General features: G+C 37.1%; 1 protein-coding gene and 1 long non-coding RNA gene across 9 annotated transcripts in view; one reads left to right on the top strand and one right to left on the bottom strand.

The window, feature by feature from the left end:
• LOC120093580 (uncharacterized) overlaps positions 1–15,287 on the bottom strand; it is a 197,410-nt gene that overhangs the window by 111,567 nt on the left and 70,556 nt on the right. For 6 of the 8 annotated variants that reach the window (XR_015624627.1, XR_015624626.1, XR_015624628.1 and 3 more), the window contains 4 exons: positions 9,691–9,831; positions 8,903–9,101; positions 8,300–8,461; positions 6,531–8,001 (listed from right to left, as the gene is read on the bottom strand). The exons of the other annotated variants lie outside the window; for them this stretch is intronic. This is a non-coding gene — a long non-coding RNA (uncharacterized LOC120093580). Of the gene's footprint in view, positions 1–6,530; positions 8,002–8,299; positions 8,462–8,902; positions 9,102–9,690; positions 9,832–15,287 lie in introns of those variants that run through there. 8 annotated transcript variants of the gene reach the window in all.
• Positions 1–15,287, top strand: part of Ptprq (protein tyrosine phosphatase, receptor type, Q) — a 182,501-nt gene that overhangs the window by 115,827 nt on the left and 51,387 nt on the right. Inside the window, 5 exon segments of the mRNA NM_022925.2 lie at positions 1,052–1,173; positions 4,571–4,757; positions 8,888–9,132; positions 11,135–11,201; positions 14,953–15,111. Of these exon segments, the coding sequence (NP_075214.2) occupies positions 1,052–1,173; positions 4,571–4,757; positions 8,888–9,132; positions 11,135–11,201; positions 14,953–15,111 (780 nt within the window).

Raw genomic sequence — 15,287 nt, 5'->3', positions numbered from 1 at the left:
TCCACTTACATTTACAAATTTACCTTTGCTCCCTCATGCTAGATGGTTTGTATTTTCTAGTTAACCTTCGCATTGACACCGCTCTTCCTCACGTCTCGCTAATTGACACTATAATACCAACCCCTAGAACAGCTACTGCTACATATCTGGTTTTTTACACTTAAAAAAAAATGCCATCAAGTATAGGCATGATAGTGAAACCAAGGTCAAACACATCTTCATTTTAACAGGACCACACAGCTTGTTACTCTCCGTAGGTTAGAGATTATTTAAGGAAAATGATGTCTCACGCTCATTTTATATCTTCTCAGAGTGGAAATGGCAGTACACGGATAGTAATGATTGCTAGTTTGGATGTAAACATTTAAATTGGAACAATTGGCCTGAGTCTCTGGGCCCGGCAGTATGGCTACCTTCATCCCATGTCAAAGGCTTCTCAGGAATCGCCTCACCCTAGTCGCTTCACAAACTGAACACCCTCAGGATTCATTGCAGTAAATTTTCGAAATTAGGATGCCTCATGATTACAACAGAGGTTCATGTGTCTCGGAAAGACCAGAATGACTGCAGAGCTGTATCTCATTCTACCCCTCGATGAAAACACAAAATGAACGCAGTTAGCATTCCCAGAGTGATAGTTTAAACAATGCCAGCATTTTATAATAGTTCCCATCTATGATTTATTTTTGCCTTTTTCAATGGTCAAATGTCTCTGAAAGAGTCTTCTTAAAACAGCTCTGTCAAGTTACTTACTTTTAAATGAGATAGTTATTTAGTCAAATGATGGAATTATGATAATGCTTTATTTTAGAAATATTAGGTCAAATTTAGATATTATGTATTATGATTTTAATTAATTATTTTAGGTGGAAGTCATTTGTGTATAGCAACTAGGTTTTAAAAAATCTAGTCTTATGATTAACTTTCAGTATGTTTATGATACAAATGAATGCAAAATTAATTCATTGTGACTATCCATTCTTCATGGTCCTTCCTTTTATGCTGTATCGAGTACTAATGTGGCAGAGTAATTGATTTCCTATCGTTGTAGCTCCTGACGGTCCTCCTGAAAATGTGCACGTGGTCGCAACATCACCCTTTGGTATCAATATCAGCTGGAGTGAACCTGCTGTCATAACTGGACCAACATTCTACCTGATTGATGTCAAATCGGTAAGGCGGGTCTTACCTACTCTGAAAGGCAGTATAAATCACACACTAGATCACAGTTCATGATTCTGATTATTTACGCAGTGTCTAATTTTATAGCATGATTCTTAGACCTTGGATAGCTTTTTCAGCTTAGGCTGTTGACCATGCAGTTACTAACTTCTCAACAACAGTATCCTTAACCCAGTGCTTGTTGCATTTATTCTTGGGGCCAAGATGATACATGTATTGGAAAGCTGGTAAGTTTGGTTTAAAATGTAGTAAAAGGATCTTTTCTCATCGAATGAGAAAGAAGAGGCATTCAGGAAGCAGTAACCCAGATGAGGTCTAAAGAGCTAAATTTCAATAATTTTCAGAGAACATGAAGGGGAAAAGATAACAGAAATATCAAAGAATAGTAATCTTTTTTTTTTCAAAGCAAATAATACAACTACCGCATGCCATGGCACTCAGAACTTGGTGTACTGAGACATGACTAGACACATGGTTTGGACCCTCATTTTTATGTTCATAGTTCTACTTGAATAACTGAAACGGTGGTATGGTAAGATTTTTCTTATACTGGCAGGCTGATTGCTTGGGGAGATAGTGTGTATTGTGTATGCGGGATACGATCTAGGTCAGGGTCAGGGTCAGGAAAATATAAGAAAAAAATGGGTCAAAGGAGAAGGAGAGGGAGAGAGAGATTGAGAGAGAGAGAGACCAAGAAAATATAGTAAATGATCCAGATGAGAAATAATTTAGGTCTGTTAATTTAATAAATTAATAATTTATCGATTAACAAATAAATTATTTAAAATAATTTACAGCTTAATTTCAACAATTAAGATTGAAAACTCACCTAACATGCATGGTGGATTGGTAGGACTGTAAGGTGTACTACCTGGAAAGCTGCAGTCAATCTTCCCCATGCAGCTGCATTAACAGGACTGCATGTATGTGTAGAGCTCAGAGAAGAGAAAGCATTGTAACTTGTAATAAAATAGCATATGTTCTAGGGGAGATGAGACTGTGGGATGGGTAAATATATGAATTCTTTAAAGAATATACTTCTGTCTCAAAAACCCTGCTATTGTTAAGAGCAAATGAAATTTTAATGCCTTCTCCCACACATTCTTTAGTTCTTGCTTATTTTGAGAGTATATTTGTGAAGATCTTAGTACATTAGCAGAAAAGGATAAAAGAGATAAATTCCCTGGGAATATGCATTTAATGCAAATTATAGAAAGATAGTTACGAATGATTCTTCATGAAAGAAATTGTCTTTGGAATTTGGCTATAATTAAAGAAAAGAGGACAAAAATGTTGTAGGATGATTTTGTAATCTCCTTGTTACAGCCATCTTCTGGAATTTAAGGGAGTCACCTGAATTATGAAAATCTACCTCATGTTAGTAAATTTCACTTGGCAGTAATCAGGCAAGCAACACAAAACAGAAGCCAAGAGAGTAATTACTGGGCTCCTCATCCTCCCTTACAGGGATCGACTATTCATTAGCCCTATATAGTTATTATTCAGCATGGATAAGAGCCTAATCACATAGAAAAATTGTAAATCCATATTTTATAGGAATTTAAGTTTTGACAACTAATTAAGTACTCATATATTTTGTACCAAGGGTATTGTGCTCAATGAATAGAATGTGTGTGCCAAGAGGTTTTTCTGCCATTTTAGAGAAGTGGGCTACCTCATTCTGTACAACGAATGAGGTTTTTTTTTTTTACTGCAATTCCGGTTATTTATTAGCCACAGCAGCATCTACTTTAAGTTAAAAGCCCCTACAACCCAAAATTTAAAGAAACAATTGAGTAACTCCAAAATCATTTTTCAGTGTTTCAAAGGAGGGGCAAATTAAAAATTATCTTCATAATGCTAACCTTAAGCAAAACCTGTAATACTCAGTTGCCTGTGACTAATATTTCCTGAAGGGTTATAAATTTTCTCATATTTGTGTCAGGAAAAATCTTGTTATATGTGTACATGGTGTGTGTGTGTGTGTGTGTGTGTGTGTATGTGTGAGAGAGAGAGTGTGTGTGTTTGTGTTTGTGTGTATGTGTGTGTGTGAGAGAGTGTTTGTGTTTGTGTGTGTGTGTGTGTGTATGGGAGAGAGAGTTTGTGTTTTGTGTGTGTGTGTGTCTGTGTATGTGTGTATGTGTGTGTGTGTGCCAATGTGTACACACTCATGGAGGTTATAGGTCAACATTGGTGTCTTCAGTCACTCCTCACCTTATGTTTTGAGGGTCTCTCACTTGCAGTTTTCTGAGTGGTTGCCAGATAGACTGCGAGATCTGCATTCTTTTGTTCTCCTACCCTAGTGCTGGGATAAAAAATGTGACCTGTTCTACCTGACTTCTATATAGATGCTAGGGATCCCATAGGTTCCCATGCCTATATAATGACCACTTGCATAATGACCATCTATCCTTCTATTTGCTTCTAAAAACGTAGTCATGTTTAATGTCTAGAATGATGGGAAAACTAAAGACAAACTATATTTGAACAGAACTTGTAGCCACTTTTAATATACCTAAAGATACTCATTTGCGCCCGAGTTTTGACTATTCTATTGATAGCTAGTTGTGTCCATAACCACTGCTACACCTACCAATGGCAGGTTAGAAGCTTTTTGATCTGTAATTATGACCAGAACAGTGACTATGCATGCAAAAACGATTAGTGACAAAGTAGACTGAGGGAGAATGAGTCTGGAGAGGGGGCAGGGGTATGTAGAAGGGTTTGGAGGGAAGGAAAGGGAGAACTGTCATAAATATTTTATAATCTCAAAGATAAAAACTATTAAATAAAAATTAGAAAAAGAAAAATTAAAAGGGGCAGAATATATCAGTGTGCATGTCAAAAGGAAGTTGTCCTCTCCAAATTAAGACTGTTAGAAAGTACATAAATATAACTTAAATAGCTTCTTAATTTTGTTACAGAGCATAATTTTCAGAGATATTTCAAAATATATCAAAATCTCCAGTCCAACTCCTTCAGACCTATTCTTTATAAATTCTCAAGAAGGCAGTATAACTCAGTATTATCACCCTAGTAGAAAGTAAGACAGTGTAAGTACGTTGCCAAATGGAATTTATTGAGCAGTTTGGAATTTAAATGTTGGAAAAACCTATATTTTCTTTCTATCAACTGTTGAAGTAGAAAACAGTTTCGTCAATGCCCAAGTGACTTTTGCTTACTCATTTGATAGGTTGGTTCATCCCGATGAGTTGATTACTTTCTTTGACTTTCAATTATTAAACTGATTACAAATGAATTAATTGTTATAGTACTTTGGATTTTTTGGAGCAGTTTGACTTCAAAGTAAATGCTAAATATTGGCCAGATCAGCATGACTTAGCTTTGGCCTGTTATCTTTCTTAATTGCTAACTTCTTTATCCACAGGTAGATGATGATGACTTTAATATTTCCTTCCTGAAATCAAATGAAGAAAACAAAACCACAGAGATTAACAACTTAGAAGTATTTACAAGGTATTCTGTGGTGATCACAGCCTTTGTAGGAAATGTTAGTCGGGCATACACAGATGGGAAGTCAAGTGCAGAAGTGATAATTACGACTTTAGAATCAGGTAAGGAGCGTATCTCACCATTCCTAACAGTCAACTGAGAGTCGGCTGTTGCTTTCTTAAAGCTCACACTCTTCTCAAGAAAGGATGTGTGCTATGAGACATTGATAGAACAGTTTTAAAAGGATAAACAAATTCGATGACAGGGCAATTGACAAAGTAAAGGTGGCTAACGCTTTTGAGGCAATGCATAGACTATTCAGTCCTTGTAAATATGGAAATTAATTAAATGCATCACAACTGCACTCTTTTGTACTAATCGACTGTGTTTTAGAAATTGAATTACTGGGCCTAACAGATAATTTTCCTAAATGTCTTCAGCTAACGATATTTCATCCAACATTTCATTTTGATTATTTCTGTCCTGACTTGTTGTGGAGATTGACTAATAATATTGAGTAATTTGGTACTAAAAAACCAGTTCACATATAATTGTTTTCTTAGTGAAGTGGCACATCAAATTATGTGATTATTTGATGGATATCAGACTCCATGAAGATTTTCTCTAATCTATGAACGGTTTGGATAAACCAAAGCACTGTGAGAGAAGCCGGGGTCAGATGCAGAGAATCCCCTGGGCCTGCTTGCCTCCTTTCTTCAGAATCTCAATGTTCTTTGCTACCAGATATGTCATGGAAAATGATAGTGGAGGGGTGCGTTGCTATGATCTATTTGCTATCTCTAAGGTATATAGAGGAGGGAAAGATATTTTTTCAGCGAATCTCTTACTTTTGCTATGTTTTCTAATATTTACTGCAAAGTGTTAACTCTAATTTTCAAGATACCTTTTCTTCCCACACTCAAAGATTCCATTCGCTTCTCTTTTACTACCAACTATCAAAGGGATCATTTATATTTTGCTTTCAATTTTCGCTTTTTTTTCCTCACACTTCACAGTGAAGAAAGGGTTGGTGAATAAACTTACATGTACACCACAAAACATGGCTGGTCAAATCCTATTTGCATCATCTTGCCCTAGGACAGTGGCTCTCAACCTGTGGGATGTGACCCTACTCACCCAGGTTGCATATTAGAAATCTAGCATATCAGATCTTTAAGACTCATAACACTAGCAAAATTACAGTTATGAAGTACAAATGAAATAATTTTATGGTGGGGGGTCACCACCGCATCAGGAACTGCATTAAAAGGAAGCAGCATCAGACAGTTTGAGAACAAATGACCTAGGAGGTAATTAACAGTACTATTTAAAGAAAAAAATATGAAGACAAACAAATGAACTAAAACCCTCTCTGTTTATAGGATTCATTACGTAAAGCTGTGGGTAATCTGGGGATAGGAAACTGTTGCCAATATTGAGAGAATTCCTTGCCTTAACCAGCTTTAAGCCTGATCCTCAATTTACAAAAACACATTCTACAAATAAAAGGAAATATTCTTTAAGTAATGTAAATGTGTAAAAGCAAGTGGAAAAATATGTTTAAGCCAAACTAAGCTTTATGATATCTATAGAACTCTATACTACATAGCATGGGATATTTTGCAAAATGCTGCAAATTTCTGCTTGTCTTTTTACTATTATTTATCCATACTGGAGAGGTGCTCCAGGGTTCCACCTGCCAAGAAGGCTGAAGTTAACAAAGCCCTAGAGTCTGCACCATGAGGCCGCACCTCACGTCTTCCTCACAGAAAACTTTCCCCTGTCATTCCGATCACAATAATGAACAAATTCCTTGAGGATGTGGTGCAAAGAACAGTAACCCTACAATCTTCAAATGAGGTTTTCTCATCTATTATTTTATTGTTTAATTTGTTACCGCTAGTGACATACCAAGCTTTTCTGTGGGTGGTTTGTTTAGTTTTACTTATTTAGTTTTTTTTTTTTTTTCCGGAGCTGGGGATCAAACCCAGGGCCTTGCGCCCGCTAGGCAAGCGCTCTACCGCTGAGCTAAATCCCCAACGTTTGTTTAGTTTTAATAAGGGAATATTTTCTCGGCACAGAGTATTAATTAATTGTACAGAGTAATGATTTTATTTTGACAATTGCTCTCTTGCTCATACTCTGATCACAGGCAACTTCTTTAACCCCATCTGTCTGAGTGTCCTCTTTTCTAAAGTAGTCCTCTAGAAGAAAAAAAATTCTTTTAAATTTTTAAATTAGTTCTTTAAGGATTGAACACAATGAGCTTTGGTCCTATTTCCATCCCTTGCCCCAACTCTTCTTACGTATACGCCGTTCCCTCTTACCACAGATGTCTACCCTCATCCTAGCAAGGACGATGTGCGTTGCCCAAATACTCTTGGCTGTATGGCTTTCTGTTGGGATGCACTCAACTTACTACGACTCACAGTTTAAGAGAAAACTGACATTTTTATGCCAGAAGCTCCTGCTGCCAGTAACTCCTTGGATGGGGTAGAGCCTTGTGCCTACCTCTCCTCTTCACGTTGTAATTTGGTCTGATTTGGACTTTCACAGGGCTTTACATGCACTCACAAGTAGCATGAGTCCATGTGTGCAACTGTCCTGCCGCGTTTTAATTTTGGTAAAACAAAACAAAACAAAACAAAACTAACTAGTATATTAGACATTTCAGCAATTAAAAAGTCCAATTACAAAATCATCAAAAGACATAAAGGGACATCCCATCCATCAGGAGGTATGGTTAGCACATAAACACAGTATGATAAATTTTCAAGACTATTAGCCCTAGGTAAATGCAAATTAAATCCACAATATCATGTAACCATCCATCCTCTGAAGCAGAATTGCACAATAATTTTAAAAGTAGCAGTAAATACCAAAGAGTGGCAAAGATATAAAATGAGCTCTGACACCTGCCAGTGGGAACATTAAGTAGTGGAGACACATGGAAAAATATTTTGCCAGTCTCATGTAAAATGAAATATGTGCTCTCCATATGGCTAAGCAATTAATTGTCAACAATGATCATAAAGAATCAAAAACTTATGTTTGTATACACACAGATAGTAATGTTAGCCTTATTGATAATAAAAAATAAACTATAAGCAGCACAGATGTCTTTCCATGTCAAATATTTCCTATTAAGCTACAAAAGGAAACACTTCTTGGTGGCAAACAAGGCTGCTGATCCTTTCTCTTATGGCTGGAGACCTTGCATTTGGGATCTTCCTCAGAGGGCGTAGATATTTGTTGCCAAGACTCATGACCAGAATTCCATCCCACACGTTGGAAGGACAGGACAAAAACCCTGCAGGCTGTTATCTGCCTTCTGCAAGCTCAGCATTGCACCTACATGATCCCTGACTGAGAGAGAAAGAGGGAGAGGGAGAGGGAGAGGGAGAGGGAGAGGGAGAGGGAGAGGGAGAGGGAGAGGGAGAGAGAGAGAGAGAGAGAGAGAGAGAGAGAGAGAGAGAGAGAGATTTGAAAATGGTGAAGTATTGATACACATAAATCCTAGCGAACCTCAAAACCGTGGCACTTTTGTTAGGCTGAGAATGACAAGACAACAGAGATAAGGACCAATTGCAATTACAGAGAGGCATGTGGTAAAATACAAAGGCATAGAAGGAGGGAGCTTCTTTAAGTGATGTGCTGGTTTTACCTCTTCCTTGTTGGTGTTTACGGGTTTCTATACGTCTAACGATTCCATAAAAGTAAATCACGCACAAAACCATGAGAAGGCGATGAAATCAGAATAAGGCCTGTTGTCTTGTGAACAGTATTCTCTGTTCTCTGTTCTCGATGTCTGGTCTCTGGCTTGGCACTGAAAAAAGCCATAAGCTGTGTCATCACTGGGAACTCCACGAAGGTTAGGTGGGGCTCTAATCCTCTTTTGATGACTTCGTCTGAATCTGTGTTATTTTTTTTATATAAAATTATTGAGAAACCAAGGAAGCACATTCTGTGCAATTCTGTGGAGGTTCAACTGAGATGTGATGGGAGGGGCTAGAGTCAATGCCCAGTGCTAAGCACAGAGCACATGTACAAGGCACAAAGATAAATTGAAACACCACTGGAATTTCTGGGAAATAAAGTCAATGCTTGACCATTTTTTTCTAATTTCTAAAATATATGACTTATATAGTATGTGTAATTAGTCTTTTAAAACAGAAGTTTAAAGGAAAAATATTTTATATTGAGATAAAACAATGCATTTAAAAAAGTATCTTTGTCAACGATATTTTTTCAGTGCCCAAGGACCCACCTAATAATATGACATTTCAGAAGATACCAGATGAAGTAACAAAGTTTCAATTGACATTCCTTCCACCTTCTCAGCCCAATGGAAACATCCGAGTGTACCAAGCACTGGTTTACCGGGAAGACGATCCTACTGCTGTCCAGATTCATAACCTCAGCATTATCCAGAAGACGGACACCTCCGTCATTGCAATGCTAGAAGGCTTGAAGGGTGGACATACATACAACATCAGTGTAAGCAGCCACAGCCTGTAACTGTTCGCTAAGGTCCTAAGTCAGTTTACGAAGTCAGCACTCCAAAGTACAGCCCATCGCATGCCACATGCCAGTATATTTCCCACTAAAATACAGCAAGTTCTATTAACTAAGCACCTTGAAAAAATAATGGGCACACAGGAATAAAGAAGAGAGAAACTACATGTTAAACACAAAAGAGTAATGAAGCATAGAACTACAGCTGCCTAAAAGAAAACTATAATTGAACCCTGTGAAAGCTAATTTTGAAGAAAATGTCAGGATTAGGTCACTTTCTTCCTCTAAATCCTTTTTAACATTAATTTTACAAAGGACATAAGACATATACAAAAATGTGTGCAAGTTCACATGCATGAACTGATACCCAAATTATTTCATCCTCTACTTAGTTAGATCACACATTAGGGATTATTAAAAACAAACAAACAAACAAAAAACCAAAAAACCCTAGCATAGCTTCCCAACTCAGCAAGTATTCATAATTATCAATTTAGATATAAAAGTATGATTAACAATACTTCTTGTTTTGTATCTTACTGGGTGAGGTTCTTGCATTTCCAGTCAAGCAGCCCAGATTTATGAGGTATCATCTCTCAGAAGATGAACGGGCACTTGAACATGAGTTCAAATCCTAGTTTCTGTGTCCATCTGGAAAGTTTCTGCAAATGGGTGACTCAGCTTTTGCAAGGGAAAAGTAGAAGACAGGTTTGACAGCTTTTTGAAAAACATTTTGTGGGGACTATGTATTTGTAGTGAGAAATACTTTATCAATTTGTTATAGAGAGAAACACTGTATCAATTTGGCTTTTGAGAAGAATAGAAAGTAAGAAATAATCCAAATACAGCTGACCTGTAAAGAAAAAATAACTGCTTGCATATTACAGTATATACATCTCAGAATGTTGAAGTTTATCAAGAACATTTATATTTAAAAAGCATTTCAAGTAACTTCTATGCATCTTGCTATTTTAAAAAGTACTGTCCTTTTTTTTCCTTTTTACTCATCATCACAGTTAAATTTAAAGTTGTATCATCAAAAAAAAATCGCCTAGTTTGAATAGTCCCTTTTAAAAAGTTACAAAAACACTACATTTTTCTTTCCATTATTTTAACTGCATTTCATGGGATTGCTCTATTCAATATAGCAGTCATATACTGCACATTATTATAGTTTAATTCAACAAAACACATTTCCAAATTATTAACATAATGAATAAATGGTCCATATTCTAAAGAATATATTACATTTGGCAAATTGTGTTTGCTACGTGAAGGGAAGTTGGGCCACTCATGTGGTCTTTGTTTCCTTCAGCTAGATGAGGTGAAGGGAAGGACTCTGGGTCTTCAGCTTCCTGAGCACAAAGCTAATTGAAAGAATTCACATTTGTGTAAATCACCCTCTGTGTACACAAACAGAAATGTTTTATGTGTATATGCTGCATTATGCGGGCTATGCATCAGATACTCTGGGGCAGGGGTGAAGAAGGGCATACAGGCCAGCTTTCAGGAGGATGATTTAATACAGGAAAATGGGGAGGCAGGAGGAATTGGGTTTCATCTAAGAAGCAAGAAGAAAATCTTGAATATGGATTTAAAGGAGGGCGAGATGTGTTAGCTACAGAGAGAAGTAACAGATGTTAGAGTAGAGGAGAGGTGGTGTAAGGACTGGTGGTTTTCTACTCTGTCCCTCCTGTGCATTTAGATAGCAGCAGAGCCTTCCTAGTCTTGTGATGGGGACTTTTGGGTCAGTTAACATTTCGTCTCAGGTCTAGGTGCCAGAACATCCATTGCAAGAAATTTTTGATCGTTAATGTTCCTCTAACCTTTATGGTATTAAATTGGCTTGAGAGAATATAATTAGCAGACAGCATAAAGTTGTTTGTAAAAGAGAGGTCATTTTAAAAATTGTTCATAACCCTGTTCACCTACACATGCATAGCAAGGAAGCTTGAAGTCGTGATCAAGCCTGTCTTTGTTCCAGGTTTACGCTATCAACAGTGCTGGTGCTGGGCCAAAGGTGCAGATGCGAATAACTATGGATATTAAAGGTATAGATGAGATGCCTTCCGTTAGATTGTTGTTTCCTTAATCACATGGTGATTGTAATCTGAATCTTGTGGGGGAGGCTAACCTTTACGTGGTGTTTATGCATGTGATATGCATACATTAAGGAATGATGTGTATATTAAAGTACACTTTAAACATCTCAGTGATGACATTAATTATTGTTGAAGAGGATGCCTCCTTTAAGGGTTGTAACCTAAAACTTTATTTTAATTGGAAGGAGAGTTCCTAAAATCATCTCTGCCTAGGCTGAGCAGACCTGCTTTCCTGAACTGATCTCCATCCTAAAAGTTTGATTTTGCCTGGGTCGTTGGTTATACAGTGACTACCATTAAATTTCGAAAATACATCCACTCTTGTATTTTTAACTCTAAACTCCATCTATCGCCTCTCTATTCTGGCTGATACTTTAGTAAAATTCTCTTTCTGCAAATGACCACAAAACCCTAAAGAGGAATTTAAGTCCATTTGACAAGTAACTGCCTGTCCAGATATTGAAATCAAGTATTTTTTGGGGATGATTTCTTGTGATTCACATAGGGGAGTACTTAAATAAAGCAAAGACCCCAAGATGTTTGAGAAAGTCCTTGTCCAGCCTTGATGTAAGGGTTTGTCCTACTCTTATTGTATCTCGTTATGCTGTGTTTGGTTGGTGTCCCTGGGAGGATCGCCTTTCCTGAAGGGAAACAGAAGAGAAGTGGATCTGGGGGTAGGAAAGGTAAGATGGGGAAAAGGAAGTTGGAGGAGTGCAAGGAAGAGTGAAGAAAGAAAGCAGCAATGGAGAACTCTTTGAGTATTTGTCACAGGCTGCCTGTAGCGGAATTCCAATAAGTGTCTTTCTAAAGGAAAGAGTAATAAATCCCTTTCTTAGGAAGGGGCGGTAGAAAACAGTGGCAGGAGCCTGAGCCTTTCATTCTGTTTGGATAACTCTCGAGACTGAGTCCTGGATTTGGCCTTTTGACTTTGGTCTTCTGAACATGCATATGTCTAGAAAATGCAGACAGTTAGCTCCTACCTTGTAGATTATTAATCGTGAGGACCAAGAATGAACATCTTTGAAAACACTTTTATACAGTACCTGAAAATTGTTATTCTCAAAACTATGAAATAATCATTACCAGTTTTAAATTTTTATCCTTTTATTGGTGACTAATAGGTGGGTTCTTATTTCCAAGCATTATTTATTTTATTTAATAAATTCCTGGAGGGGTGGCTCAGTGGTTCAAAGCACTTGCTACCCTTTCATAGGCCCTGGGTTCAGTTCTCAGCACCTACTTCAGAGGTGGACAATGACCTGTGCACCCCAGCTCTGGACTCCAAAACCCTTTTTCTGATCCTGCAGGCCCCTGCTTGCACACGGCACACGGCACACATTCACACAAGCAGAAAAATGTGTATATATATTAATTTTTTAAATTAGTAGTTCTATGTCTTGGAATATATAAGCACATACATTGCTTCAACTGTAATTTTTCCATAAAATAACTTCAGAATACACAAAGGAGAGCCACACCATCTGAATTTCTTTTTTCTTCACTCGGTAAAGACATGCTATATAGAAATATAATATACACAGTATTTTTATACTTTACCAAAATTTCTCATTTCGGACGCTTCCCCCATTTCTATGCCAAAATGCTTCTGACCTCTACTCCTCATCTTGCAGAGAAGATGCACGGACATGAAGGTTGGAGCCCCAGAGAGATAACTTCTCTCTGTCACAGTGCTACGTATGATTCTCTTAGCTACGTGGTCTATTGAGTTTGTCAGTGACTTCATCCCACAGTTAGTATGCAGTTGGATTGTGGTACCCGATAATGAGTTTCCTGAGCTTTGCTCTTGGGTCCTCTTGTTGGCCTCATTAAGGGTTCAGAATAGAAAAAACCCCAAGTCTCTTCTTATCAGGCCCTTCCTACTCTGCATCTTCTGACTGCTATGCCAGGCATTTGCATGTGAAGACTCTTGCCTCCTACTCCTGCTCTTTGCTTCTTTATTCCGCATAGATTTTACTCTCATGAAACCTTATTCATATCAAATCTCATTCCAACCTTTTCTTGTCAGAATACCAACGTGATGTGTCAACTAAGAAACGTGCTCTTGGATCTGATGCACAAGAAGGAGTGCATCAGACTGAAGTCAAAAAAGTTCAAACCCAGATATTCACCTTTTACTCCTGTTGCTCTATTTCTCTTCTAGTAAGAGGAAACAATGTTGCAAAGTCTGTGGCAGTGTTGAAGGATTCCTATTTTGTTTTGTAAGATTGAAGTTTGGATAAGTAGCTTTCGAAGGAGAAATATGTATGTGCATGTATACACACAAACGTATAAACTGATGTAAGAACAAAAGAAACCAGCAGAGGCCCAAAAAATATTGGTTAGGGGATGTTTTGTATTTGTTTTTGGTAAAACATGAAATATTATAGTAATTTAGAAATTATTCCAAATTATCTACTAATGTTAAAAATGTATATCTGATGGGCTGGGGGATGGAATGGTGGATAAATTCTTTGTCATACAAGTGTGATGATTGGAGTTTAAATTTCCAAATCCCATGAGAAATTCAAGCAGGTAGAGTGACTGCCTGTAATTCAGCACTACAGGGGCAGAGGTAGAGGATCTCTGGGACAAGTTGGCTAACCAGATTTGCTGGATTCTTTATGTTTTGAGTCAAATAAAGTGAATAATAACCAAGGAAGATGTGCAACATCACGTTCAGGCTGCCTCATGAACGCACACACCCATTCCTCCATACCTGCACACCTGTGTGCCTACACACATATATTACGCCACCTCCATGCACACAGTAAAATTCACACTTCATAAATTCCACAGCTTGGACTCTCTTCTGTGGAAACCAAAGGGCAAACAAACGAAGTTAAATGGGGTTGATTACTACAAAAATGCTGACAATTATAAGGAACATAAGTTCTCGTGTTTAGACAGGTAGTTGGAGGAATATTATTCAGCTGTAGCAATATTGTAGTCACTAAGAAGCATGAATTAGCATGTTTCCATCTGGGGAAGACTCAGACAAGAAACCAATAAGCAGAATAATTCCAATGCATGGTATATCAATATTAGGAGACTCAACCGTATGAAGTCTGTTACACATGAATCTTACCATATAATTTTAACATTAACAAAGAAAGGAGAGACTATTATCCAGGTGGTTGACATGAATAAAATAGAAATTAATCAAACGGTAAATAAAAATAACACACAAAAAATGTTAGTGGGATGGAGAAATGGCTTAGCTGTTAAGAGCACTTGATTGTTCTTCCAGGGTCCTGAGTTTAATTCCCAGTACCCACATGGTGGCTTGCAAACATCTGTAATGGAATCTGATTCCTTCTTTTAGCAGACATGAAGACAGCCCTAATAGACATAGAAGACATTAATAAATAAACCTTTGAAAGATGTTAGTGAATGTAAATAATTTTGAATATTATTTGCAAGAGCATTAATAAATTGAGTATTTTAACACATGAAGAAGACTCACATGTATAAAAATTGCACCTGGGCTTCAATTTTTCAGGCAATTCTCAAATTCATAACTATAGTTTCATGAGGTAATAATTATTACATAATTATTATAAATTTGTTGTACTCAAACACAACTATTTGGTTTGATATTTGCATGTCCTGTCATTTTATTTGTTACCTACGTGAAATATGACTCTGAATTTTAATTTTCAGCTTAGAAAAAAGTCATATATTGATATTTTACTGTTTATAGCTCCAGCACGACCAAAATCCAAGCCAATTCCTATCCGTGATGCCACAGGAAAACTGCTTGTGACGTCAACAACTATCACAATCAGAATGCCAATATGCTACTACAATGATGACCACGGGCCAATCAGAAATGTACAAGTCCTTGTGGCAGAAACAGGAGGTACCTCAGATTTCACTCTACATCAGAAGATCATGAAATGTGAATTTCTGAGTGCTAAGAAAGATTTACTCAAGATTAGCAAGTAAAAGTTGACTTGTGACTTTATAAGGCAATTTAAGATTATCCAAAGAATATTAATATTATCATTAATTATAGTAATAATGTATCTAAAATAT

This window comes from Rattus norvegicus, chromosome 7, assembly GCF_021556685.1.
Source record: "Rattus norvegicus strain SHRSP/BbbUtx chromosome 7, alternate assembly SHRSP_T2T, whole genome shotgun sequence".
NCBI lineage: Eukaryota > Metazoa > Chordata > Mammalia > Rodentia > Muridae > Rattus > Rattus norvegicus.
Note: the sequence above shows the minus strand (reverse complement) of the source record. Positions and strands in the feature narration are given on the sequence as shown.